Source organism: Antedon bifida, chromosome 8, assembly GCF_963402885.1.
Source record: "Antedon bifida chromosome 8, ecAntBifi1.1, whole genome shotgun sequence".
Taxonomy (NCBI): Eukaryota; Metazoa; Echinodermata; class Crinoidea; order Comatulida; family Antedonidae; genus Antedon; species Antedon bifida.
In genome coordinates, this window is record NC_136233.1 from 9,538,375 (window position 1) to 9,562,802 (window position 24,428).

At 35.5% G+C, this 24,428-nt stretch overlaps 3 protein-coding genes, 1 long non-coding RNA gene and 1 pseudogene across 4 annotated transcripts in view; 3 read left to right on the forward strand and 2 right to left on the reverse strand.

Annotated features, from left to right (window-relative positions):
* LOC144849842 (charged multivesicular body protein 4b-like) overlaps positions 1-24,428 on the reverse strand; it is a 178,965-nt gene that overhangs the window by 92,246 nt on the left and 62,291 nt on the right. The window lies entirely within an intron of this gene.
* LOC144850190 (polyunsaturated fatty acid 5-lipoxygenase-like) overlaps positions 4,295-24,428 on the forward strand; it is a 45,659-nt gene continuing 25,525 nt past the window's right edge. The window contains exon 1 of the mRNA XM_078707422.1: positions 4,295-4,306. The gene's annotated coding sequence lies outside the window, so the exon portion shown is untranslated. The remainder of the gene's footprint in view (positions 4,307-24,428) is intronic.
* LOC144850954 (zinc finger protein 862-like) lies at positions 13,036-15,659 on the forward strand. Its single transcript, XM_078708479.1, has 3 exons — positions 13,036-13,270; positions 13,503-13,704; positions 14,003-15,659. Exons 1-3 carry the CDS (start codon positions 13,036-13,038, stop codon positions 15,657-15,659), a joined length of 2,094 nt encoding a protein of 697 aa, XP_078564605.1.
* Positions 15,866-17,134, reverse strand: LOC144850955 (ATP-dependent RNA helicase DDX19A pseudogene; annotated as a pseudogene).
* Positions 18,637-19,453, forward strand: LOC144850956 (uncharacterized). Its single transcript, XR_013614139.1, has 4 exons — positions 18,637-18,651; positions 18,872-19,015; positions 19,300-19,371; positions 19,433-19,453. It is a non-coding gene; the product is annotated as an uncharacterized LOC144850956 (long non-coding RNA).

Sequence of the window (24,428 nt, forward strand, 5' to 3'; positions counted from 1 at the left end):
TACCTAGATACCATATGCTGGTGACGAAATATGATTCATACAAGAATTATAGCTATTTGGCAACGGTCAATGACCTTTGACCTCCAATAAAAAATTTTCCCCAACCCCTATCTTCCCTTCTTTTTTTTTGGTAGCTGTCCATACCCATACCTACCAAAATCAGTTGAAATTAGCTTCTTTTAAATTTTTCCACAGATTTGCTCAATATATGGCTAATTTAGGGATACTAGTAGTGGAGGGAAAGAGGTTCACGTCACAAGTTCTAATTTATCTTGGATCGCTTTTATTAAAATATAAAAAAGGTTTAGATTAGATAGAGTTTAACTCCATGATCAATTGGGAATCAATAGCAGATACGTTTCCAAATTACACACAATTTTGTTGTGATTTGTCAATAAGTCTTCATACACTCCTAATCAAAAAAAAAAAACATACAGCTTTTATGTCTGAGAAACTAATACTAGCGTGCTTCAGTTATTTGCGCCTTGTCCACCCTTAAACTGTTCGACTAGAAGGTTGTTATAGTTTTGATATTACTTTTTTAATGTATTTATCCGCTTCATCATGTGATGATCTAAAAATGGGATAAACTACCTGCAAGAAACAGGTTAGATTCACAGAATATTCTACTGATAAAAATATATGAAAACCGAACAGAAAAGATTCGATATACAACCTCGGATTATCATCAAACTGCCATCTGGATATATTCATTGTTCGATGGTGGTTGTTGGTTTTGTGCTGCTTGTGGGACAGAGATCCTGCTGCAGACTGTCTGCCATGTGGTATATCTGCCAGGCGGTATGTCCGCCAGGGAAACATATTCTTTACGATACCATTTTTTTAGAGGGAAAAAGTATCTGTACTTTGTTTCTGTTAGTAAATTGCGTTACTAAGCGTCACTTTTCCTAGAATTGCGTCGGACTCCAATCAAATTCCACAGGACTTATGCGACGACTACTCAGCTTTACCGACGACCATTGACAGAATACTACTTCACCGAGGAAAAAAGACGAAATTCCAACACGTCAGGACGAAACGGCGCTGCTCGACTCGACGCGACCAGAATGGACTTAATCAAAACCGAAGTATTTAATTTAGCTCCTGTCCCTGTTGGAGAAATCGATCTCCGATGGAAGGAATGCCTCAAGTATATTGATTCTGCGCACAGACAGATTAAATTTAAGCAAAGACATCAACAAGAGTAGATTTGACTATTGTTTATAATATTGTAATATGTTTAAATTTTAACTACTTATAATAGTTTTACATACATAGCTTTACCAATAATTAATTACCATACCTATTAAATGTTTTATATTATAGAAACCGTGTGTATTAACATGTTACTATTGGGCAATTTGAGCATCATTTGCATAAAGATTCATCCAACTTGCACGTCATTGATGATGCATTTGTATATGTAATTTTAAAATGGACATTTAGTTTTAGAGTGTAGTATAGTAGAGTATATAGTTAAGGTAATTATCAAACTCCAATTTTTGTTTGCAGGCCGCCACAAAGGTCCAGGCCAAAGCCTCTGAGGAGGAGTCGGCAGCCAGGCCTCCACCTCCAAAAAAGGACAGGGAAGAACAGCCACATCACACTCAAGGCCACAAAATAATTTTAGATCTAAATAAAAAAGTCTATCTATTTTATTTATTTAGGTATTGTATTATTTTACTTTCAATGTGTTTATTTTAGTGTATTTTTAGTTATTTTTATTTATTTTAATACTAATACTTTAGTACTAATATGTTTATTCAATGTTGTATTTGTCTATTTGAATTTAAATTCGACATGTGTGGTATATTTTCACGAAATTGTTTACTTTTGTAACATCAAATGTTTTAGTAGCTTGGAGAATATGTAGACACACTGACATACAAAAGTAGGGCGTTGAGTCTGGAAGGAGGAAGCAGCAGGTGTAAGTCAGGACGTGGAACTGGGAGACGGCCTAACCATCACAGGGGTGATAAAAGAAGAAACCAGACTATCAATTACGCCCTCGACCACAATAACAGTAAGTGTGGAACTAATGTAATTTATTTTATATGTGTGTGTGTGTTGGTTTGATGATGAGATTATTGGATTTCATTTAAAGAACAGTACTTTTTATCTGAATTGTCGTGTATCTATTTTCAAAGCATGTGAAAGGCAAAGCCAATAAGATATGCATCTGTTTGAAGTTTATAGTTTAGATGTAGGAGTCAAATTGGTCATTATTTGTTCTTTTAATTTGTGTACGTTGTGTATTTTATATTTCAGTTTGGTAATTCTGACGAAAAAACGGGAACTGTCATCGCTATGGATGATTCAAATGGGTATGTGAATTTCAAAGCATTGTCAACGGAATAATAAACTAAATATTAGAAATACCAAGAAAGACAGTGACGAACCCAGGGTTCATGTTTTAAAAAAAGATGTGGGGGAGGGGGGAAGGGGGCCCAAAAAGTGAAATGGAAATTGGCCGGATGTGGTCCGTAAGCTGCCAATTTTGTTCCATACTTGCCATTCTCTGGTTTACTGACTATGAATGGCAATGCAAATTAGACAGTTTGGTCATGAGTGGTAATTTGTCAATAAGTCTTCATACACTCCTAATCAAAAAAAAAAACATACAGCTTTTATTACATAGATGTCTGACAAACTAATAGCGTGCTTCAGTTATTTGCGCCTTGTCCACCCTTAAACTGTTTGACTAGAAGGTTGTTATAGTTTTGATGTTACTTGTAATGGATTCATGATTAAGGTTGTGATTAAGTACGAGTCATGTGACATGAAAATCTGCCATGGTCGCGGGCCATATTAGCTGAACATATCGAAAATAACAGCCTAAAGGGACGACGCGAAAAGCATTGTTTTTTAATACCTGTATACTGTATAAAAACCACAAATGCTGTAATTCTATTACAATTTCTTCTTGCAGTTCTTTGTGGTTAATTTTTCATGGGTAATCCGTTAGATTACAAATACTTTTTTATGAAATTGTTATTAGGTATTACAACAAAAGAACTATAATTTTGTATGAAAATGACATCAAATAAATAGATGTAGATTTTTGTTTTGGTAAAGGATATTAAGACATTGTAACTATATGCTATTATGATAACCAAGGTGAAATTAAGTACGCCCACGTGGATATTGCATCGTATGTGCCTTCGTGTAATGTTAATTTGCAGATATTTAAGTGCCCAACTTTGATGTTGATGAGGAAAAGATACAGGCATTTTTGAAGCCCGAGGTGGTTACAGTGTCAGAGGCGAAAGGCTCACCAACAAAAAGGCGCCTTAGCGTCACTGGAGATGTTTCAGAGGTAAATGTCCTTGTATTATAGTCATTTAATTTACTTGACTTTGTCTATTTTATTTATATAACAGAGACACTGACATACAAAAGGAGGGCGTTGAGTCTGGAAGGAGGAGGGGCAAAAGTAGATGTGATTCTGTGGGGCGAAGCAGCAGGTGTAAGTCAGGACGTGGAACTGGGAGACGGCCTAACCATCGCAGGGGTGATAAAAGAAGAAACCAGACTATCAATTACGCCCTCGACCACAATAACAGTAAGTGTGGAACTAATGTAATTTATTTTATATGTGTGTGTGTGTGTGTTGGTTTGATGATGAGATTATTGGATTTCATTTAAAGAACAGTACTTTTTATCTGAATTGTCGTGTATCTATTTTCAAAGCATGTGAAAGGCAAAGCCAATAAGATATGCATCTGTTGGAAGTTTATAGTTTAGATGTAGGAGTCAAATTGGTCATTATTTGTCCGTTTAATTTGTGTACGTTGTGTATTTTATATTTCAGTTTGGTAATTCCAAAAAAAAAACGGGAACTGTCATCGCTATGGATGATTCAAATGGGTATGTGAATTTCAAAGCATTGTCGACGGAATAATAAACTAAATATTAGAAATACCAAGAAAGACAGTGACGAACCCAGGGTTCATGTTTTAAAAAAAGATGTGGGGGAGGGGGGAAGGGGGCCCAAAAAGTGAAATGGAAATTGGCCGGATGTGGTCCGTAAGCTGCCAATTTTGTTCCATACTTGCCATTCTCTGGTTTACTGACTATGAATGGCAATGCAAATTAGACAGTTTGGTCATGAGTGGTAATTTGTCAATAAGTCTTCATACACTCCTAATCAAAAAAAAAAACATACAGCTTTTATTACATAGATGTCTGACAAACTAATAGCGTGCTTCAGTTATTTGCGCCTTGTCCACCCTTAAACTGTTTGACTAGAAGGTTGTTATAGTTTTGATGTTACTTGTAATGGATTCATGATTAAGGTTGTGATTAAGTACGAGTCATGTGACATGAAAATCTGCCATGGTCGCGGGCCATATTAGCTGAACATATCGAAAATAACAGCTTAAAGGGACGACGCGAAAAGCATTGTTTTTTAATACCTGTATACTGTATAAAAACCACAAATGCTGTAATTCTATTACAATTTCTTCTTGCAGTTCTTTGTGGTTAATTTTTCATGGGTAATCCGTTAGATTACAAATACTTTTTTATGAAATTGTTATTAGGTATTACAACAAAAGAACTATATTTTTGTATGAAAATGACATCAAATAAATAGATGTAGATTTTTGTTTTGGTAAAGGATATTAAGACATTGTAACTATATGCTATTATGATAACCAAGGTGAAATTAAGTACGCCCACGTGGATATTGCATCGTATGTGCCTTCGTGTAATGTTAATTTGCAGATATTTAAGTGCCCAACTTTGATGTTGATGAGGAAAAGATACAGGCATTTTTGAAGCCCGAGGTGGTTACAGTGTCAGAGGCGAAAGGCTCACCAACAAAAAGGCGCCTTAGCGTCACTGGAGATGTTTCAGAGGTAAATGTCCTTGTATTATAGTCATTTAATTTACTTGACTTTGTCTATTTTATTTATATAACAGAGACACTGACATACAAAAGGAGGGTGTTGAGTCTGGAAGGAGGAGGGGCAAAAGTAGATGTGATTCTGTGGGGGGAAGCAGCAGGTGTAAGTCAGGACGTGGAACTGGGAGACGGCCTAACCATCGCAGGGGTGATAAAAGAAGAAACCAGACTATCAATTACGCCCTCGACCACAATAACAGTAAGTGTGGAACTAATGTAATTTATTTTATATGTGTGTGTGTGTGTGTTGGTTTGATGATGAGATTATTGGATTTCATTTAAAGAACAGTACTTTTTATCTGAATTGTCGTGTATCTATTTTCAAAGCATGTGAAAGGCAAAGCCAATAAGATATGCATCTGTTGGAAGTTTATAGTTTAGATGTAGGAGTCAAATTGGTCATTATTTGTCCGTTTAATTTGTGTACGTTGTGTATTTTATATTTCAGTTTGGTAATTCCAAAAAAAAAACGGGAACTGTCATCGCTATGGATGATTCAAATGGGTATGTGAATTTCAAAGCATTGTCGACGGAATAATAAACTAAATATTAGAAATACCAAGAAAGACAGTGACGAACCCAGGGTTCATGTTTTAAAAAAAGATGTGTGGGGGGGGGGGGGGGGGGCCAAAAAGTGAAATGGAAATTGGCCAGATAGGCAGTTATAGACTTCCCGACGTATAATTGATGATAAATGGCTGTAATGATAAACAATCGCACCTACGTGTTCTGTCGGTAAACACACAAATTCATTTCATTAATGTATAGTTTGAAATTGTGTTTGACAAATGTATACGGGGGTAGGGAAAGTGGGCCTTTTTTGATTTAGCGTGTGAATCTTGATCTTGAATAAACACAATTTCCCCTGGGGAAGGTGTTGTATTGTTTTGTGTGACATTACTAACTGTTTATACTGTATCCAGGAAGTATTATTAATTTACTGATTACGGTAAATCCGAATTCAAATTATTTTGTATTCTTATTTATGTGTTAAGTTTTTTTCTGCTTTAAAGGTTTCCAGAGGAGTTAGTCTTAGATTCTGGAGACGTACTCTTTGTGCCGGCGGACGTGGAGTTTGACTACTTGGCAGAGTTACCCATTGAAATTAAGTATGTGGAGTCGATGCGACAAGTGTTGCGTATAACTGTTGTGTAAAACTCTTTTTCACATATTGTACCTGACGTTAGGAAGTAGTAACGATTTCGTTATGTGTTTGTGTTTAATTATAATTAGAAATGTTGTTTTTGTAGTAAAGCTAGTAACAAATCAAATGCCTGGACATGGGTAAACAACTTTTGCTAATAATGATGAAAACGTGTATGCTATACTGTATGAAAACATGATATTATAAACAATTTAATAACATAAATCACTTATTTGTTTTTAAAGGAGTCATTTCTGGAAAACATGACAAAAATGTTACAAATAAAGGTTTCAATTCAAGATTTATAAAATACTATTTTGAAATCAGATACATTTTTTCGAGAATAAAACAAAATGTCATCCTAATTAAATTAATGAATGTACTTAATAACGGTCTCTATACAGAGGTTCAAGGCTAGCACAGGTACATAAACTTACCGCCACGCGCGGGGCGGCGGTTGTTAGATCGTACGCAATGGCACCACCGGCAGTGGGGCTGGAGACTTAAAGTATTACTAAACAAGTCACCAGTTTCAAAGAAATAATGAATAATTGCTTTGCTTAAAATCAAATGGTTATGTTCTGTTCCAGAAATTATGTCTGAAATTCTTTGATAAAAACAATTACCATCACCAGTAATTTGCTTAAATTGTAGAGGATGGCCAATATGACTAGCGTTGATAATACCAACATTTTTATTAGTTTGGCTTCAGAAATCGGAACAAATTCGAAATTCTTGTCTTGTCTTTGTCTATATGCAACATTAACAAATTCAATGTCGTTGTTCTAAGAAATCCAACCCCCCCCTTAACAACGCATGTGCGAAAAGGGAGTTCTTCATGTTTATTCAACGACTACACGCTTCACTGATCTTCGCTGGCTTGGAGGGGAGGTTGAAAATTTAAAACTTTCAACCCCCCGTGAAAGTTAAACCCCCCCCCCCCCACTTTTGACTGACCCTCCCCCATCTCTTATAGCAAAACCACATAGTTACCTAAAAAATAAAAAAAATAAATAAACATGGATATTACGAGGGCCTTTTTATAATCATAATTTTATTTTTTTATGTCGCAATAATAATAATACAATTTTCAGAATGTCTCCCTCTGTTTTACAAAGAAGAAGTTCTGATTCATTTTTTCATAATCGATCAGTTCTCAACACTATGTCAAAAATAAATACAAACAAAATGGTTTTAATTAAAAATATCATAGCAATTGGAGGGGGGTTCGTTTTCATGGCCTATCTAAAATGTTCAATCCCCATGTGAAAGAATGTCCCCCCTCTGTTTAAAGAAGTTCTGAATCGATTTTCATCATTATTTTTCCATTATCGATCAGTTCTCAACACTATGTCAAATATAAATACAAAAAAAAATTGGTTTTAAGTCTGACTATCATAGAAATTGGAGGGGGGTTCGTTTCCACAGCATATAACCATGAGGTAGGCCTACTTGTCTAAAATTGTCAACCCCCATGTGAAAGAATGTCTCCCCTCTGTTTAAAGAAGTTCTGAATCGATTTTCATCACTATTTTTTCATAATCGATCAGTTCTCAACCCTATGTCAATTATCAATACAAAAAAAATTGGTTTTAAATGCGATTATCACAGAAATTGGAGGGGGAGGGGGGGGGGGGTTCTTTCCACAGCATATAACCAGATAGGCCTACTTCTTAAGGTTGATTAATGGCTTAAGATATCTAATCCAACATCTGTCATTCTTAAATTGTTTTACGATGTTAAAGGTCGAGGGGTTGGTAGACTTCATTCTTTTGAAAATATTTCTTTTAAATAAGGTCAATCACCTATTAATATTGCAGGTCACCGGTACTGTCAGTATACAGTTTTAAACTACATCATATTACACAATCTAAAATGTTATAATATTTATAGCTATAATTGTGAAGAGTTATCACTTAAGTCATCTATAAATACCACATACTAATATGAGATAGAAGGGGAAGGGGAAGGGGGAGCAAGAGGGTGGTCATTTTTAAATAAATACCCTATTTCATCTGCCTGTCGGGTGTCTTTTTACCCCTTGAAATGTACTACCTTTAGTCTTTAAATCATTCATTCATTTTAATGTTGTTATCAACTATTCAGGGTACAATGCCCAAATCTGTTTGAGATATAAAATCAAATTTCATTTTTATTTGTTAAATATTAGGTTGCATGTGACACATGCAACAAATGGTACCACCAAGATTGTCTAGATGTGCCAAAAAGGAACTTTTCATTGGAAAAAAACTTCATTTGCAACAGCTGCAAAAATGAACAACAGCAGCACCAACAACAACAACACAAAAGAAAGCAGCAACACCCACAACAAAAACAACAAAAACGACAGGAGCCGCAGAAGCATCAACCACAACAACCACAGCAGCAACCATATGAACTAGTAAATATAACAAACAGAATTAAAAAATGCAATTGATGCAGAAATTATTTCAAAAAACCAGTAACTCCAACATATGACTTGGTGATACGGCACAAAGAAAAACTACATTTTTACAATCCAAAAACTCAAACACAACAACTGGGAAATTTACAAAATGTTTATTATCACCACAAAATTAAATGTGTGCAAATTTGCCACCCACAATTCCAGGCCAAAGACCTAGTCCTGTCAGAAGGAACAAAATTAAAGTCTGCCCACAGACATCTCCTAAAACGCAGGGAATGGGTGCTGTAACTATTTTTTGAAATAATTTCTGCATCCCTTGCATGTTTTTAAATGTATTTTTATTTGTATATGTATTTTTAAAGGGACAGCTGGCCTTTGGGTCATAGAGATTTTTTTTTCTTTAGCTGTCTCTTACCACTTTTGGTAAATAAATAAATGAAAATACAGTATCACTAAAAAAAATTTTTAAATAAAAAATTTATTGGTACCTAGGGCATGGAAAAAACGCTTTATTTTCCTTGCTTATCAATAGACTCTATTTTTTTTATTACTGTATTTCATTTTTTGCATTTAATATTTTTCTTTGTTATAATTATTTGATGCTCTATGTTTTTTATACCATTTTAATTTTGAAACAACTCATGTTTGCTGTTAATAGTACTAAGTAATCTTATTTATCGTAATGTTAACTTGTATGTAGTGTAATGTAAAAAGGTTAAATATTGTAATTTTTCTTTCTTTGTCAGTCGTTTAAAGTGAACGCACCTTTACTTAAAAGTGTGCCGCTGTTATAAAAGCGCAAGTTCAATAAATTATTATTGTTATTATGGTTTGTTAACATTCAAAGTTTTAAACATTTTTGGGCAAATTTTTATCATCTCATTTGTGATTGTAGGATAGGATAATTGTTTGTTAACTGGCAGTAAACAAAAATAACATCAAATTGTAAATACAACCAGAAACAATAAATACAATTGAATAATATCATGCTTCCTATTTTTTTTTTTTTGAGTATATTTTTATTAAGAGTGTAAATGTTTTTGGTTTTGCCAGCGCAAGAAACGCTAGTAATAGTAAGATATCATGGCCTACTACTACTGGGATCCCTACTACTACTAGCTAGGCAGCTACAGTAGCAGATGCCTGCTTTCTTTCTGCAAACCATCATCCTGATTTTTCATGCCAAATAAACCAGAGAGAGTCATCTCTTTATTTAAGAAAGGTTCTAGTGACAATCTTGGAAACTATACAAAACTAATTAATCTCTTTTAAAAGTTAAGTAGCCTTCAATGATCATCAATAGGGATTCAGGAAGAAGTACAGCACAACATTTTTGCATTTTTATAGACTTTTAAAAAGCCTTTGACTTATAAAATATTAATAGTAAATTGCAATACTCAGACGTTCATTCATTTCAGAACATTTATTTCTCTTCTCTTTTCTATTAACAGTGTTTGTAAAAAAACAATTTTAAATAAGAGAGGCGAACCCCAGAAAGTGTAAACTTGTGGTGGGCTGCCAAAAAATAAAAAATATCAAAAAAATCATAAAAAAAACCAAAGTAAACAAAAAAAACCGATTGAAAATATCAATGAAATTTGAATTAATATTATTTAGGATTCAGTGATTATATGTGGATAATAGATGCCTTTTTAGCTTAAAAGTGAAATGTTTTTTTGTTGGCGATTCAGTTATGTGTTTGGGTAAGTTGTTCCAATATTTTGGCCCTGAAAACTGAATGTTATGTTGGAAAGATAGTGTTTTGTGTAATGGAATATGTATTTTATTTGAGGTTCTTGTGTTATGACTATGATAGTTGAAATTGAATTTGAACAGGGGTTGAAATTGAGCGGGGATTAGGGAATTTAACCAAGAGTATACAAAAATACATTGTTGAAGGCAATTTATATCGTAAATTTTTAAAAGGGAAAGGGATGCAAACAACCTAAATGAATTAAAATATCGGGAGAGTATACCGCCACCAACGTTAACACTGTGAAATGTTATTTGTGCGTATAAAAACGCGTCATGGTATATGCGCGCAATGTGTAAATCATAATTAATAACTTTTATTGTAGACACGTGCTCGTGTTTATAATATCGCTATACGATCTTTGATTGCACATCAACAAGGATATTTCAAATTGTTCATTGTATCATTGAAATTGATTTTCTATGGCCCTATTTTTAATGTAATAAAACTGAATTTTATATAAACATGTGTTAAATCGGGAGATATATTAAAAATTCGGGAGACCGGGAGGTGATGTTAAAATTCGGAGACTCCCATATAAATCAATGCTATTAACACTAACAGATTATTTAAAAGGTAGATCTCAACATGTGGCTGCGTGTCAACCCACAAGGGTTAGTTTTAGGTCATAAGATTATTTTTGAATTTAGGCCTAGGTTATTTGCAGATGCAGTTATTTTTTTTATGATTTCTCTGGTAACATTATTGATCTTTTTATAATAAATCATAATTTAAAACAAGAACAGCAGCAACAAGTAGGCCTACCAGGCTTGGCTAGGGTAGGCGATTGTTTTGCCAATAAGCGGTATTACAAAGATCTTAATGAATTAAAGTAGATTGTAATCTTGGTGAAACCAGCAATTAGCAGATGTTTACGGTGATATAGAAAACCAGAATACCTTCTGCTATTTGTTTCTTATGCCTCTTTTTTGTCACTCACCTTCAGCGACATAAAATTAGGACGTGATGAACTATCAGCATTTGGAAAATTTAAATCCTCATCAGAATGTGCCACTTCTAGATATGTACGGACAGCATGCAGTACTATTGGACCTCGTGGGTGATGAAAAGAATGTCTGTCGGGATCAATGGGAAGTGTTTTGTTCCTTAATAGGAGAGTCGGACACTTCTGGCACGTAGTTATCGCGTCTTTCTTGTTCCTCCTCTTGGAGCTTAATTGAAATGCCACGAACTGGTCCACGCTGGATGCGTTTCATTAAATGCGTGACAAACCCAACGATCTTGTTGCGCAACTTCTTGCTTGGTATAATGGCAATTTCTTCACATATTCTTTTGTTAGTGCGGAAATCAAGAGTCAATCGTGTGTAATATTTCTCAATAATGAATTCTGATCTACCTTTGGAGTCCTCAATCGAGTGATAGCTGGATGTATTGGCTTGGTTACACGTCCGGCTTTAATCTTGAAAAGCCCAGACTTTGTGCTCACAGTACTTGGTTTCTTAGCACCCTTCTTGACAATGTCAGCCCATGTTTTAGCCTTTGCTGATTTTGGTGTCCTTGAACGCGAGGACCTTGGAGTCTTCCTACCAGGTGTGGTTAATGACATGGTCGTCTCAGTAACAGGGGTTGATGGCTTAGAAAAAGTGAACATAGAAAAGTGAACAAACTATAGAAAGAGTGAACAAATTTTCAGAACAAGTGAACTAATTTTTAGAACAGTGAACTAATTTTTAGAACAAGTGAACTAATTTTTAGAACAAGTGAACTAATTTTTAGAACAAGTGAACGATCTTTTGTTCAATGTGTGGAAATAGTAATTTTGCAAATAATATGTTGGGTGAGATAGGTATTACGTGTCATTTTAACAGGTATATGATTCTAGAACATGATGAATGTAACGCTAACTTTGAAGAATTTACGAAAAATGAACGGAATTGGAAATCCAACCAACGGAACATAACAAAGACTAACACCAACTTACAATGTCAACAAACAGAAAGTGAAAATTTACTTGGTAGAGAATGGATTAAGGTAAAATCAAGGAAAAGTACCAGTAACAGGAAACAAGGGAAAAAAAAAAGAGGAAATAAGAACAAAAGGAGGCGTGTTATAAATGGTATAATTGTTGAACTAGGTCTAACATATATTGGTAAATCTGTCAACGATTACTATGAAAAACGAAACAAGAAACTGAATGAAAATGTGGATAGAGAAAATATTCTAGACAATTCACAAACAACACTTTATGAAAAGGTAGATGATGATGTACATAGCCTTACGAGTGATGCTTCAGAAGTGACAACAATAACGAACACAATACAACAACTTTCTGGTGGTGGTTTGAACACGAAACAGCCATGCAAAAAAGGTCGTTTTGTCAAAAGGTCAATTAAAATAAAATCAAAAGAGGATAATGCTAACAATAAAATGGAGGAAGACATTAGTAAAAATTTAATTTCAGATCACTTAGGTAACAATGACAAATCAGACATAAAATGCAGGGTTTAAGCTGTCGCTCGCCAAATCGCCAAATGCACCATCAAAGCCGAATTTGGCGAAAAAACATTGGCTGCAATTCGCCAAATAGCTAATGCTCAATCGGCACAAACCTAGGCCTATCATTGCTAAGCCGCTAGCTTCTCATGTCTCGCGGGCAGAGATCGCGTCTCGATCATCAGTACTGAAACAGGTTGTAACAACAACTTCGTCGCGCTTGCTGTGCATGCTCTGCAGTTGTTTATAAACAGCGCCGCCAACATGACAAAGTTTGTTTGTTTGTTCTTAAAACTTTGCTCCTCTCTATGTGATCGACTATCGAGGTTCGCGCGCCTTGGTGTGTTTTTTTTACCTGCGACATTATAATTATGGATAAGTGGCTGATCTGTCCAGAATCGAGTCAGAATGCTAGGCCTCCTAATAATAATAAGAAATGGAAGCCTGCATATGAGGCCACGAGAAATACTAACGCCAGCAGGGAGCTCATGGGGAAATGGTTATCCAAATACCAATGGCTTAGAGTGGAGTATGCTGGTGATGGTGAGCAGTTATGTTTCTGTAAATGGTGTTCGGACACCAAACGTGTCAACACATTCACTAAAGGTTGGTTTAAATGTTGTATTTTTAAAAATGGGACTTGTGAAGATTGTACAACACAAGGCTTTTTTAGTTAGGCTAGGCCTAGTATTAATTATTGAAATAAATATATTTTATAGGATAGGCCTAGCTAGCTAGGCCAGTACACATTCACACATGTTTTAGTAGCCCTAGCCTAGCCTAGGCCTACGAAAGTTTTTTAATATTAATAAAATAACACTGTATTTATTTTCTTAAGGGGTCTGTGTGACCAAAGCTGATGTTCTTAACAAGCATGAAAAGATTGAAGATCACAAATATGCTCAGATTGCATTCGTCTCGGAGGAGCCTACAAAGAGCTGGAAGTCAGCAGTTGTGAGTGCCAACACCAAAGCTGCAATTGCAGTGAAAGCGGTTATGAACATTGTCTACTTTCAGTGCAAAGAAAACATTGCTACCAGGTAAGTGTTATATAATATATAATATAAGGCTAAACTTACTATACTCGATGAGCTTGTGATTTCATTTTGTATTTTTAATTTATTGATTATTAATAAAAAAATTCTTCTAGTTAGTAAATCTGTGTGTAATATATTACATTTTTTGTAACCTTTTAACTAATTATATAATAATTAGTTAAAATGTCATCATACAAAAAATGTAATTTAAATATTACACATGGATTTACTAGAATATAATATAAACAATAATATATCTTTATTCAATGGTTATAATACTCTGTATTTTATTTATTTTCAGAAAAATAAAATCATTGAAACAGTTGTGTTGTGATCTTGGTGGTGACAACCTGAGAGACTTGGAAGTGGATAAACATACCAACTACGAGTCTTACGACGCTGTACATGACATGGAGGATGCTATGGCGAATTTGATAAAAAATAATATTTTAAACAAAATTAAAGAAAGTAGTTGGTATTCGGTATGCATTGATGAAAGCACCGATGTTTCTGTCACACAAAGTGTCATAATATATTTAAAATCTGTATGTAAAGGGCAACTTACCACTGATTTTTTGCAATTGCAAAGTTTAACTGGTTCTACAGCAGATGACATATACACAGCTGTGTACAATGTGTTAACTAAATTTAACATAGATTTTAAGAAGGTTTCAAGTGTAGGTAGTGATGGGGCTAGTGTCATGGTTGGCTGCAGAAATGGTGTTGCTACTAAATTCAAGCAGCACAATGCATACATGATACCGATCCATTGTGTAGCCCATCGACTGGCTTTGGCTAGTGGACAAGCTGCCGATACTATTCCCTACTTGCTTAAGTTCCAAGAGATAATGAATAAAACGTTTAAATATTTTGAATATAGTGGCAAGCGCACTAGAACTCTACATGCAATGCAGAGTGTATTAGATCAAGCAGACAAGAAATTTGTCCAAATATTTCATACACGTTGGTTATCATTTTTTGGTGCACTAGAGGCTTTAAACTGTAACTGGGTTGCTCTTGTGTCTCTGTTAATTCAGGATAAAAGTGCAGTTGGGCAAGGACTGTTAAAGTCTATGACCAGCTATAAGTTTTTAGCATGCTCTGCCTTTTTAACCGATGTACTGTACATCCTTAATCAACTATGCTTGACATTTCAAAAGCAAGACTTGAACCTAAACACAGTCTTAAGTCAAGTAGAAGCATGTGTTGCCGAGTTGAAATCAATATCTGAAACCCAAACTGGTACCAAGTACATGGCTTTTCTTGATGAAGTACCAAAGACTGCTACTCCAGAGGGATTTGACTATCAGGGACATCATGTCAGGGATAATGAGTCTATGCGTAAAGAGTGTAAATCAATATTTGCCTTATTTATGACACATATCATTAAAAACATTGGGGAACGGTTAGGGAATATGGACCAAATTGCTCAATTCATCTTTTTGCTGCCCTCCAGTATCCCTGATGTAACCAGCGCCGATTTTGCTACTTATGGGGATGATGATCTTGTAAAGGTGTGTGAGCATTTCAAGGACCATGATAGCCTTGGTAATCACAGTAAATTAAGTGCAGAATGGAAATTAATAAAACGAATTTTAGTTGTAAGGTGCAAATCCATGAAATTAAAGGAGTTGGTGAAATTCTTAGATGACCAATCTCTGAACGATCTCTATCCCCTCATGGTGTCTTTGTATGAATTTATCCTTTCACTTCCGATGGCAACTGTTGATTGTGAGCGGGGTTTTAGTGTTATGAATTTAACCAAGACATCCTTGCGCAACAGAATGACAATCCCTCATTTGAGCAATGTAATGATGATTTCAATCAATGGGGGTGACAGGCGCACTTTTGACTTCCTCATGGTGTCTTTGTATGAATTTATATGGTGTCTTTGTATGAATTTATCCTTTCACTTCCGATGGCAACTGTTGATTGTGAGCGGGGTTTTAGTGTTATGAATTTAACCAAGACATCCTTGCGCAACAGAATGACAATCCCTCATTTGAGCAATGTAATGATGATTTCAATCAATGGGGGTGACAGGCGCACTTAGTAATGAATGACAGCAGTAATAAAGTTTTGTTTTAAAATAAAAATATTGCACATGTCTTTTTTTTTGTTAATTTTGGTTTGGCTAATCAAATTAAAATTTGGCTAATCATTTTCATATCCAATTAGCCAAATTGCTAACCATTTTATGTTGCCAGCTTAAACCCTGCAGGATCAAGTTTATTCTCTGCTCAGTAGTTAGCTCACCGCTTAACAGCGCCACCGCATGACCTTCCTTTACCATTTTCTCCGCTAACCATGCTGCTGTTCGTTTGGTATGGCAAAAAATCATGGCTTGTCCTATAGATATAGTGCCGTAGATGTTACAGAGTGATTGGAATTTGTCCTCCATACTTCGACACTCGACGTAATATTGCCTAATGTTGCTCAGACTCTCCTCCTCTCGCCTTAACCGGATAATCAACGGGTCATTGATCACGCTCTGTGCGAATTTTATAACCGCTTCATCGTATGTTGCGGAAAACAACATCATCTGACATGTGTCTAATAATTTTTTTACTTATCCTAATTGACTGATCTTGATGTCCTTGCGTTGCTATCATCACGTCCGCTTCATCCAAGACAAATACTGTTATTGCGCTAAGATCGATCGCACAATAACGCGTACACCAATCCAGAGTCGTACCCGGGGTCCCGATAACAATTTGATCCGTTAGTCTCTCGCCTCGGGCAACTCTTTCACCTCGTACAGTGTAACGTACCGATATGTCTGTTAACATTTTCCCCATCTCTTTGACGACCTCACCTATCTGTAAAGCTAACTCAAACGTCGGTGCTAAACACAGAGCCTGTGGATACTTTTTACTACCATCAACTCGACTGAGCATCGTGAGAACAAATGCCGGTGTTTTAACTGTACCACTCTGTGACTGTGCAATCATATTATGAGGTGGATCAGCTAGAAGCATAGGTAGAGCCGTCTCCTGGATTTTTGACGGGGCATTAAATCCCATTTGGTATATACCTTTTAAAAGTTCCGGTTTTAAGTGTAATTCTTCAAAAGATTTGACAGAATAAAGTGATGAGTTTGGGTCTTTTTGTTGGATGTCCAGCTGCACACCTTGACTCGATTGTACAAGTTTAGAATGTAGTGCTTTTTGTAGTAGTGATGCATCTGCTGCTTGTTGGGCTGCTTCTTCCGGTGTCAATGTATCGACATCAGCTACTGGTGGTGATGAGATTGTCAATTTCTGCTGAACTGTATTACTATGTCCTCCTCCATCTCCTTTTTCCTGTTGACTTATTGCTTTCCCCCAATCTACGTCTAGGCCTGCCATTATACAACTTCGGTTTCCTTTTTTTAGTTGTTGGTTATAAAGTTAGACCGTAACTCGCCAAATTTAATTTGGCTAGGCTAGGTGCAATTGTGGCGGCGAAAAAACTGTGGCGGTTTTGGCGTTCCATAGATATTGTATGTGGGTAATGTAGAGTATGTGGCCGCCGTGACTGTACTACTTACAAATAGCCATATTTTAAGATAAGATTAGATATGATAAGATAATTAATAATTAATAACAATTATGTCTTTTAAACCATATTTGGGAGGGGGTTTAAGTCCATTAAACCATATTTTAACCCTGAATCCAGGGGTATAATATGGTATGTGGCTTTATGACCCGGGGATCAAGTCCAATAAACCATATTTTAACCCTGAATCCAGGGGTATAATATGGTACGTGGCTTTATGACCCGGGGATCAAGTCCAATAAACCATATTTTAACCCTGAATTCAGGGGTATAATATGGTACGTGGCTTTATGACCCGGGGATCAAGTCCAATAAACCATATTTTAACCCTGAATCCAGGGGTATAATATGGTACGTGGCTTTATGACCCGGGGATCAAGTCCAATAAACCATATTTTAACCCTGAATTCAGGGGTATAATATGGTACGTGGCTTTATGACCCGGGGATCAAGTCCAATAAACCATATTTTAACCCTGAATCCAGGGGTATAATATGGTACGTGGCTTTATGGCCCGGAGATCAAGTCCAATAAACCATATTTTAACCCTGAATTCAGGGGTATAATATGGTACGTGGCTTTATGACCCGGGGATCATTAAACCATATTTAAAGATAAGATAAGATAATAATTACAATTAATAATTAATTACAATTAGGACCATATTTGAGAGGGGGTTTAAGTCCATTAAACCATATTTTAGCCATAAATTCAGGGTTAAAATATGGTTTACTATATAAATTCCTATCCTTATGTCCCATAATTGTAATTTGTAATTAAAAAATTAGTTTTTGAAGTAAAAAAATCAAATTGATTGGAAATATGAACAAAACAAAAACAAAAAACAAAAAAAAATAAATTCTTTATTAATTAATATTAATTATAAACAAATTAATTAGCATATTTTTCAATAAATGTTTATTATTTAATTGATTTAATATAATTGCCATACAAATTAGATGATTTTCTAATCAGGAAATAATAATATTGTAATAAAAAATAAAAATAAAATTGAAAACGTGTGAAAAAGACCCGTAATTAATGTAATTAATTAGAAATTAATTGAAAAAAACTATGTTTTAGTGGATTTATTTAATTGATTTAATATAATTGCCATAAAAATTAGATGATTTTCGGTTAGGGTTAGGAGGGGGAGGGGGTTTAAGTCCATTAAACCATATTATAACCCTGAATTTCTTCCTGAACAGTCAAATTGGGGTTTAAAGGTGTGGTGCTTGGCTCTGATTGGTCAATTTGATCTATTTCATTGATTGGTCAATGCAAGAAACTTCAATGACAAAAACTTCAATTCAGAAAAAAAAACTCTCATTCTAGTCACACCTACTACAGTGGTACTACAATAATACACAGAGAATACTGGAGTAGACTCAAGGAGGTATGGCAGATAGAATAGTAAGATATTTCTGTTGTATTTTTTAATTGTTGTAAATTAATTATAACCTACTGTAGCTAAACTTTAATGAAGATTAGCTACTGTAGGTTAGTTTAACTAATAAGCAAACCATTAAATACTTTGAATAAAGTTTGGGTACTGTACCTAAATTTGGGCGTGTTAGTGTTTAAAAATGAAAAACAATTTTATTTTATACTGTTTTTATTTTTTTACCACTAGCCTATTTCCGCATTTGTTAGTGAAGAAGACATTGAGATGGATAGCGGTAGTAGTGACGACAGCAGATCCGATTCAGAGTCCGACAGTGGTAGTGATATGTTTAGCAGTAGCAGTAGCAGTGATGTAGACGACAATGTTAATAAGGTACATTTTTTTTAACAATTTCATCAATAGAATTGTCTTCAAAAATGTTGTAAATGTATGTTAATAATCGCATTATTGGCGCATTGATCCATTATTTTAACATTTTTTACTTTACACTTTATACTATTCCGTAAATGTCCTACAAAATACAATTAGGGGCGCAGCTTTTTCAATCGATAATTTTATATTTCTAATAATTATTGGAGAGCGACGCTAATTAGGTCATTAACAGTATACATTGTCGATGTAAATGAAAAATGTTATTTATTTTCTAAATTCACCAGGAGCCCATGAAGGGTAAAAAACGTACAAGACAATGCCCTTTGCCAAAGTGTAAAGCCAAGGTTCAGCAACTTGTACGGCATCTAATGAGCAGAAAGCATGGTTTATTACGAGAAGATGCAATGGAAATTGCAGATGAAGGCAGTCTCAAGTTGAAACGCGACAAGTCAGAACTCGACTCTTGTCCGTTTCCAGGATGCAGCATGAAAAGAGCAAGAGTTGGAAGGCATCTCGCTCAATTTCACAAAATTGATAAAGGTATGTTGTATTAATTTTGATTAGTCTTTCAATCCTTTATTTAATAGATCATTATTAAGAAATATTGAGAACTAAGTAATAGAGAGTGCAATTTAATTCTTGTGCACACTTTAAAATTTACCATGTTCAGATCCCAAATCATTGAATTGCGTTGAGTTACCAAATCGTTAAAGTTGAGAATAATGATGTTGATTGAGCCGGACTGTTAATATTTACACATTTTAAGCGACCGTTCTTGGTTTTTTAGTTCTTTTGAGCGTTGCTAGGACACGCTTACGTGAAAATGGCTATAGTCATTAAACTATAAATATTAAATGACTATAGTCATTATGTTAAACTGCATCATACATTAATGTTATTTGTTGTAGAATCTGTTAAAAATTCTTTCAATAAGTTTAGTTGTCCAGTGGCGGCAATATTTCACTCCAGGAACATCCTTAAACAGAATATACAAAATAACTACAGTATACTGTAAAATTGATTGATATTTCATTTCTCTATAATAGGCACTTCTGAATACACACGATTAATGAGGAAAAATAAAACAGGTAAGAAATAATATATTATATATATTTTTCATGCTTTCTTTCTTGACTCGATTGTACAAGTTTAGAATGTAGTGCTTTTTGTAGTAGTGATGCATCTGCTGCTTGTTGGGCTGCTTCTTCCGGTGTCAATGTATCGACATCAGCTACTGGTGGTGATGAGATTGTCAATTTCTGCTGAACTGTATTACTATGTCCTCCTCCATCTCCTTTTTCCTGTTGACTTATTGCTTTCCCCCAATCTACGTCTACCGATATTAAAATTACTACCAAAGTTAAACAAATTATTATTTTTGATTTGTTCTTGTCTGGTTTAGTTCATACACTTATACTCTACCCTTACAGTAAACAATTATGCTCTAGGTTATTTGGTATGGAAATAATGACACAAACACTCATTCAACTACCCATTAAATGTAACGCGAGTTACCATGGAATAGCCCTTCCAACATTTTTATTAGTTTGGCTTCAGAAATCGGAACAAATTCGAAATTCTTGTCTTTGTCTATATGCAACATTAACAAATTCAATTTTATTAACTATAATTATAACATAATATAACGAGCCAAAAAGCAATTAAACGAATTAACAATCGTGTTAACAACGCGTTGTAACAACAAAGACCGGACTGCTAATAACCCGTTATTTTGAGTCATCACATTCGCAGCACAGGATTTCACGCAACATACCATAACAAGGACTGTTAATAACGCGTTGGAATCATCGTTACGCAACACTGAACAGCATGTCCGACCTCCGGTTAATTACGCGTTAAACAATGGAGTGATCAAACTACAGCAGCTAGTATGCTTTTACGTATAGTAGCTAGTAAACGGAGGGGTTGATATGCCTCACTGAACATGCCCAACCCCATTTAAATTAGCTCGCATATAACGGTAAATCGTTAAACTAGTTGCGTTACAACAAGTTAAACGGAGTAAAAACATTTGGGCACTCTCCCTTAGGGCAAGGCTGAATTTACTTACGGCCAATTCAAAATGCCTTAAGTATGGAAGGCCAATTCAAAATGCCTTAAGTATGGAAGCAAAGTCTAAGACCCCATTTACACTTCAGCTTTTAGCGAGCCCGAGGCCGGCTCGAGGCCGGCTCCGAGCCAAAAGTGCACAAGTGTAAACACTCTGGGAACAACCGAGCCGGCCTCGAGCCGGCTCAATTTTGAGCCTAGTCTAGAGTAGGCTTCGGGCCGGCAATTGCGGGCTTCGGGCCGGCACTTCGTATAGTGTAAACACTCGCAGTCATAAAATGAACGTTCTGGGTCAACTATAGTTTAAAGTTTACGAAACTTACCGCTGTACCGGAAATGCATGTATGTAAAATATAAACAAACCAAAACGCGCGAAGTTTCCACAAAAATGGCCGAAGGGGGGGGAGGAAGAGGTCTTGGCATTGCTGGCAATATGGGGGGAACAGAAGATACAAAGCCGGATGGATGGTAGTGTGTGGAATGCTACTATCTACCGCGACATCAGCGGTCGGTTAATTGCACAAGGCATTAATCGATCCGCTGAAACCGTAAACAGAAAGTTGAAGGCCCTGCGTGCGTCGTACAAAAAGTGTGCCAACAACAATAAGCGCAGTAGTGCAGGGCGGAAGACCTGCAAGTATTTCGCTGAATTATCTTCCATCTTAGGTGATAGGGCAGAAATACACCCACCGGCCCTACTCCAGTCAATGGAAGAGGGTATTAATGTTAATGACGATGCCGGGGACGATGTATCATCTGAAGATGGAACTGTAAATAATGACAGGGCAAATTTGCGGGTCAAAAGTGCGTCTTGTACACTACCGACATATACGGTACTTTTGTTAAATGAATGTCGATGTAAATTAATTAAATTTATTAAGGCTTGACTAGGCCTGTATGTAGTAAACAATCATAGTATAGTATATGCCAGCAAAAAAAAGTTGGAGAAGCGGAACTCTCTGTTCAGCGTGTACGATCCCCCGATCCCCACCTGGTTACGGGCCTGCAGTTACGAAATTATCCTCTATATGACAGTTTAATAATTATATTTTTGTAATCACCTTTTATTCATTATATTTCCTATGAGTGTAGTTATTTTAACTGTTAAATGTTATGTTAACTAGTGACTTTCATTCACAGTTTTCAGTAGTTCATGAGATGGTCTTTCAGATTTGGTGCTTTTATTTGTTTATAGTTTTTATTGTTTTATTTGTAATTTATTTTTTTAAGAAACAGTGTACTTTTGTATTTTTAGTGTGCTAATATGCAATTTTTTATATTCACCACGTTGTCTCAGGTGTCTGCCAGTTTCAAAATACACGATACAGTATTAACAGTATATGCAATACATAGTTTGTTTTGGAAAATGTAGGGAGGGAACAAGCAACAACTAACTGATGGTAACTTGAGCTTTTTAATACTAAATTGATTTAAAGAAATTTTTTTTCAATTTTAAAAGTAATTTTAATCATTGTTGTGCTTTTGTCTAGTTTCTCACAGCTCTAATTGTATAATCAGTACATATTTTTATAAAGTAGTTCTAACAATCATCAATAATTGCAATGGCATTTTATCTTTGCAGGAACTCTCGGTTTGGCTTGGCATTTCCAAAACAAAAAAAACAGTGGGTAGTGAAGAAAATCTACACAAAGAAAACATTTCCTTTTAGAGAAAGGCCTAAGATAGTGTACGTGCTTGACGCAATGATAAAGATATTGTATTAGGTGAACGATATGTAGGCAGACCTGATCTACCAAAAAATATCGCATCTAATGTAAAGCCATCGAAAGAAGATACTGTACAATTGAAGCATTCAGGACAGCTTTCAACTGGCATAGGCTCTATTGACGGCTTCTATATACAGGGAGCACAGAATATATTTTGTTTTAAAGGAAAGGAACACCCTGGGCTAAATGTGCCACTGTGCTTATAGACAAATGTAATAAAAACATGATTGATAAAAAATAGACTTTTAAACGACAACATATCGGAAATTGAACAGCGCCATTTTGACAGGTTAAGAGCAATTATGTGACGTCAGATTAGGTGAACGCATTCAAGCAAATCCAAGCGTCCATCGTCTTAGTACAGTATTTCAATATGGAAGTGCGGGATATAACCATAAATAAAATCAATTAAATAGCCTAACATACCTAATATTTTCGGAATATGGCTTGGAGTTTTTATAATTCAGAAAATTTAGAACCAGAATATACAGAAAGAGAGTTAGTTTTGCGTCGTGCTGATGAGGAAAAAAGAAGAGAAGAAGAACATTCTCGAGCATAACAAGTCGTCGAAGAATGGTGTACTTGCGGCCAGTGTATCTGTATTGTATGCCTTACTAGGCCTAGAACTCGTGTTGAATGAAAATAAAGTAGACACTGCATCGTCAACCAACAGCCTCCGTTTGGAAGGTTTGCCAGTTAATTCCCCTACCAAATCCCGTTTGAAACAGCTAGGCAATAAAAGTAACAATAGATTAACAATAGCTGAAAGATTTACGAATTGGCTTGCAGAAGAAAAGATCGATCGAAGGTTTGTTTACCAAGCCAGCGCATGCTCATACCGTGTCATCGCCGTCCTGCATGACGGCATGTCGCGTTATTAGCCAATCATATTAGCGGATTCGCTTAGCCAATGGAAGCGCCGAATGCAACCGCGAATCTTAAAATTTTCGTCGGCCGTATCTGACGTCACAAACAGGCTGTCATGAGCACAAGATGGCGATTTTCAAATGTCTTGAAAACAGCTTTAAAATCCTGTTTACTAGAAAACTACAAATCCGATTTAAACATAAATTGTTCTGAATATTAAGTTGGTAGGGTTACTTTTATAATAGTTAGGTAAGATATTAGAGTGTTCCTTTCCTTTAAAGGCCAGGTGCGGGCAAACAAATTTCTATTGATCATACATTCCAATAATTATTGATTTATAGTTTCCCCTATGTTTCATAATTGATGAAAAAGATAAAATATACTCCCAAAATATGCAAGAAAAATGTGGAGAATGGAGTTACAGTATACTTAGGTCAAACACAGACTTCCACCTCACAAATGGCAGTTTGGGTAAAAAGCTGGGCTCGCACTGGCCGATCGCCAAGTCGCCATGGGCGAAAACGTTTCCAGATTGGCGAAAAATAAAACGGCTACTTTAGCCATTTTGGCTATGACATATGATAAAATAGATAATAAAATAATCATTTTGGCGAAAGCATAAAGTCCAACTAAAAGGTCCATTTGTCGATCTTCAAGCATTTTATTTTGTTCGTTATCATGTTGTTTACTTCAAGCTCCATTTTCGTCAACTTGTTTCGTTGTACCAGGCGTCTCTTTGTTATTTCAAT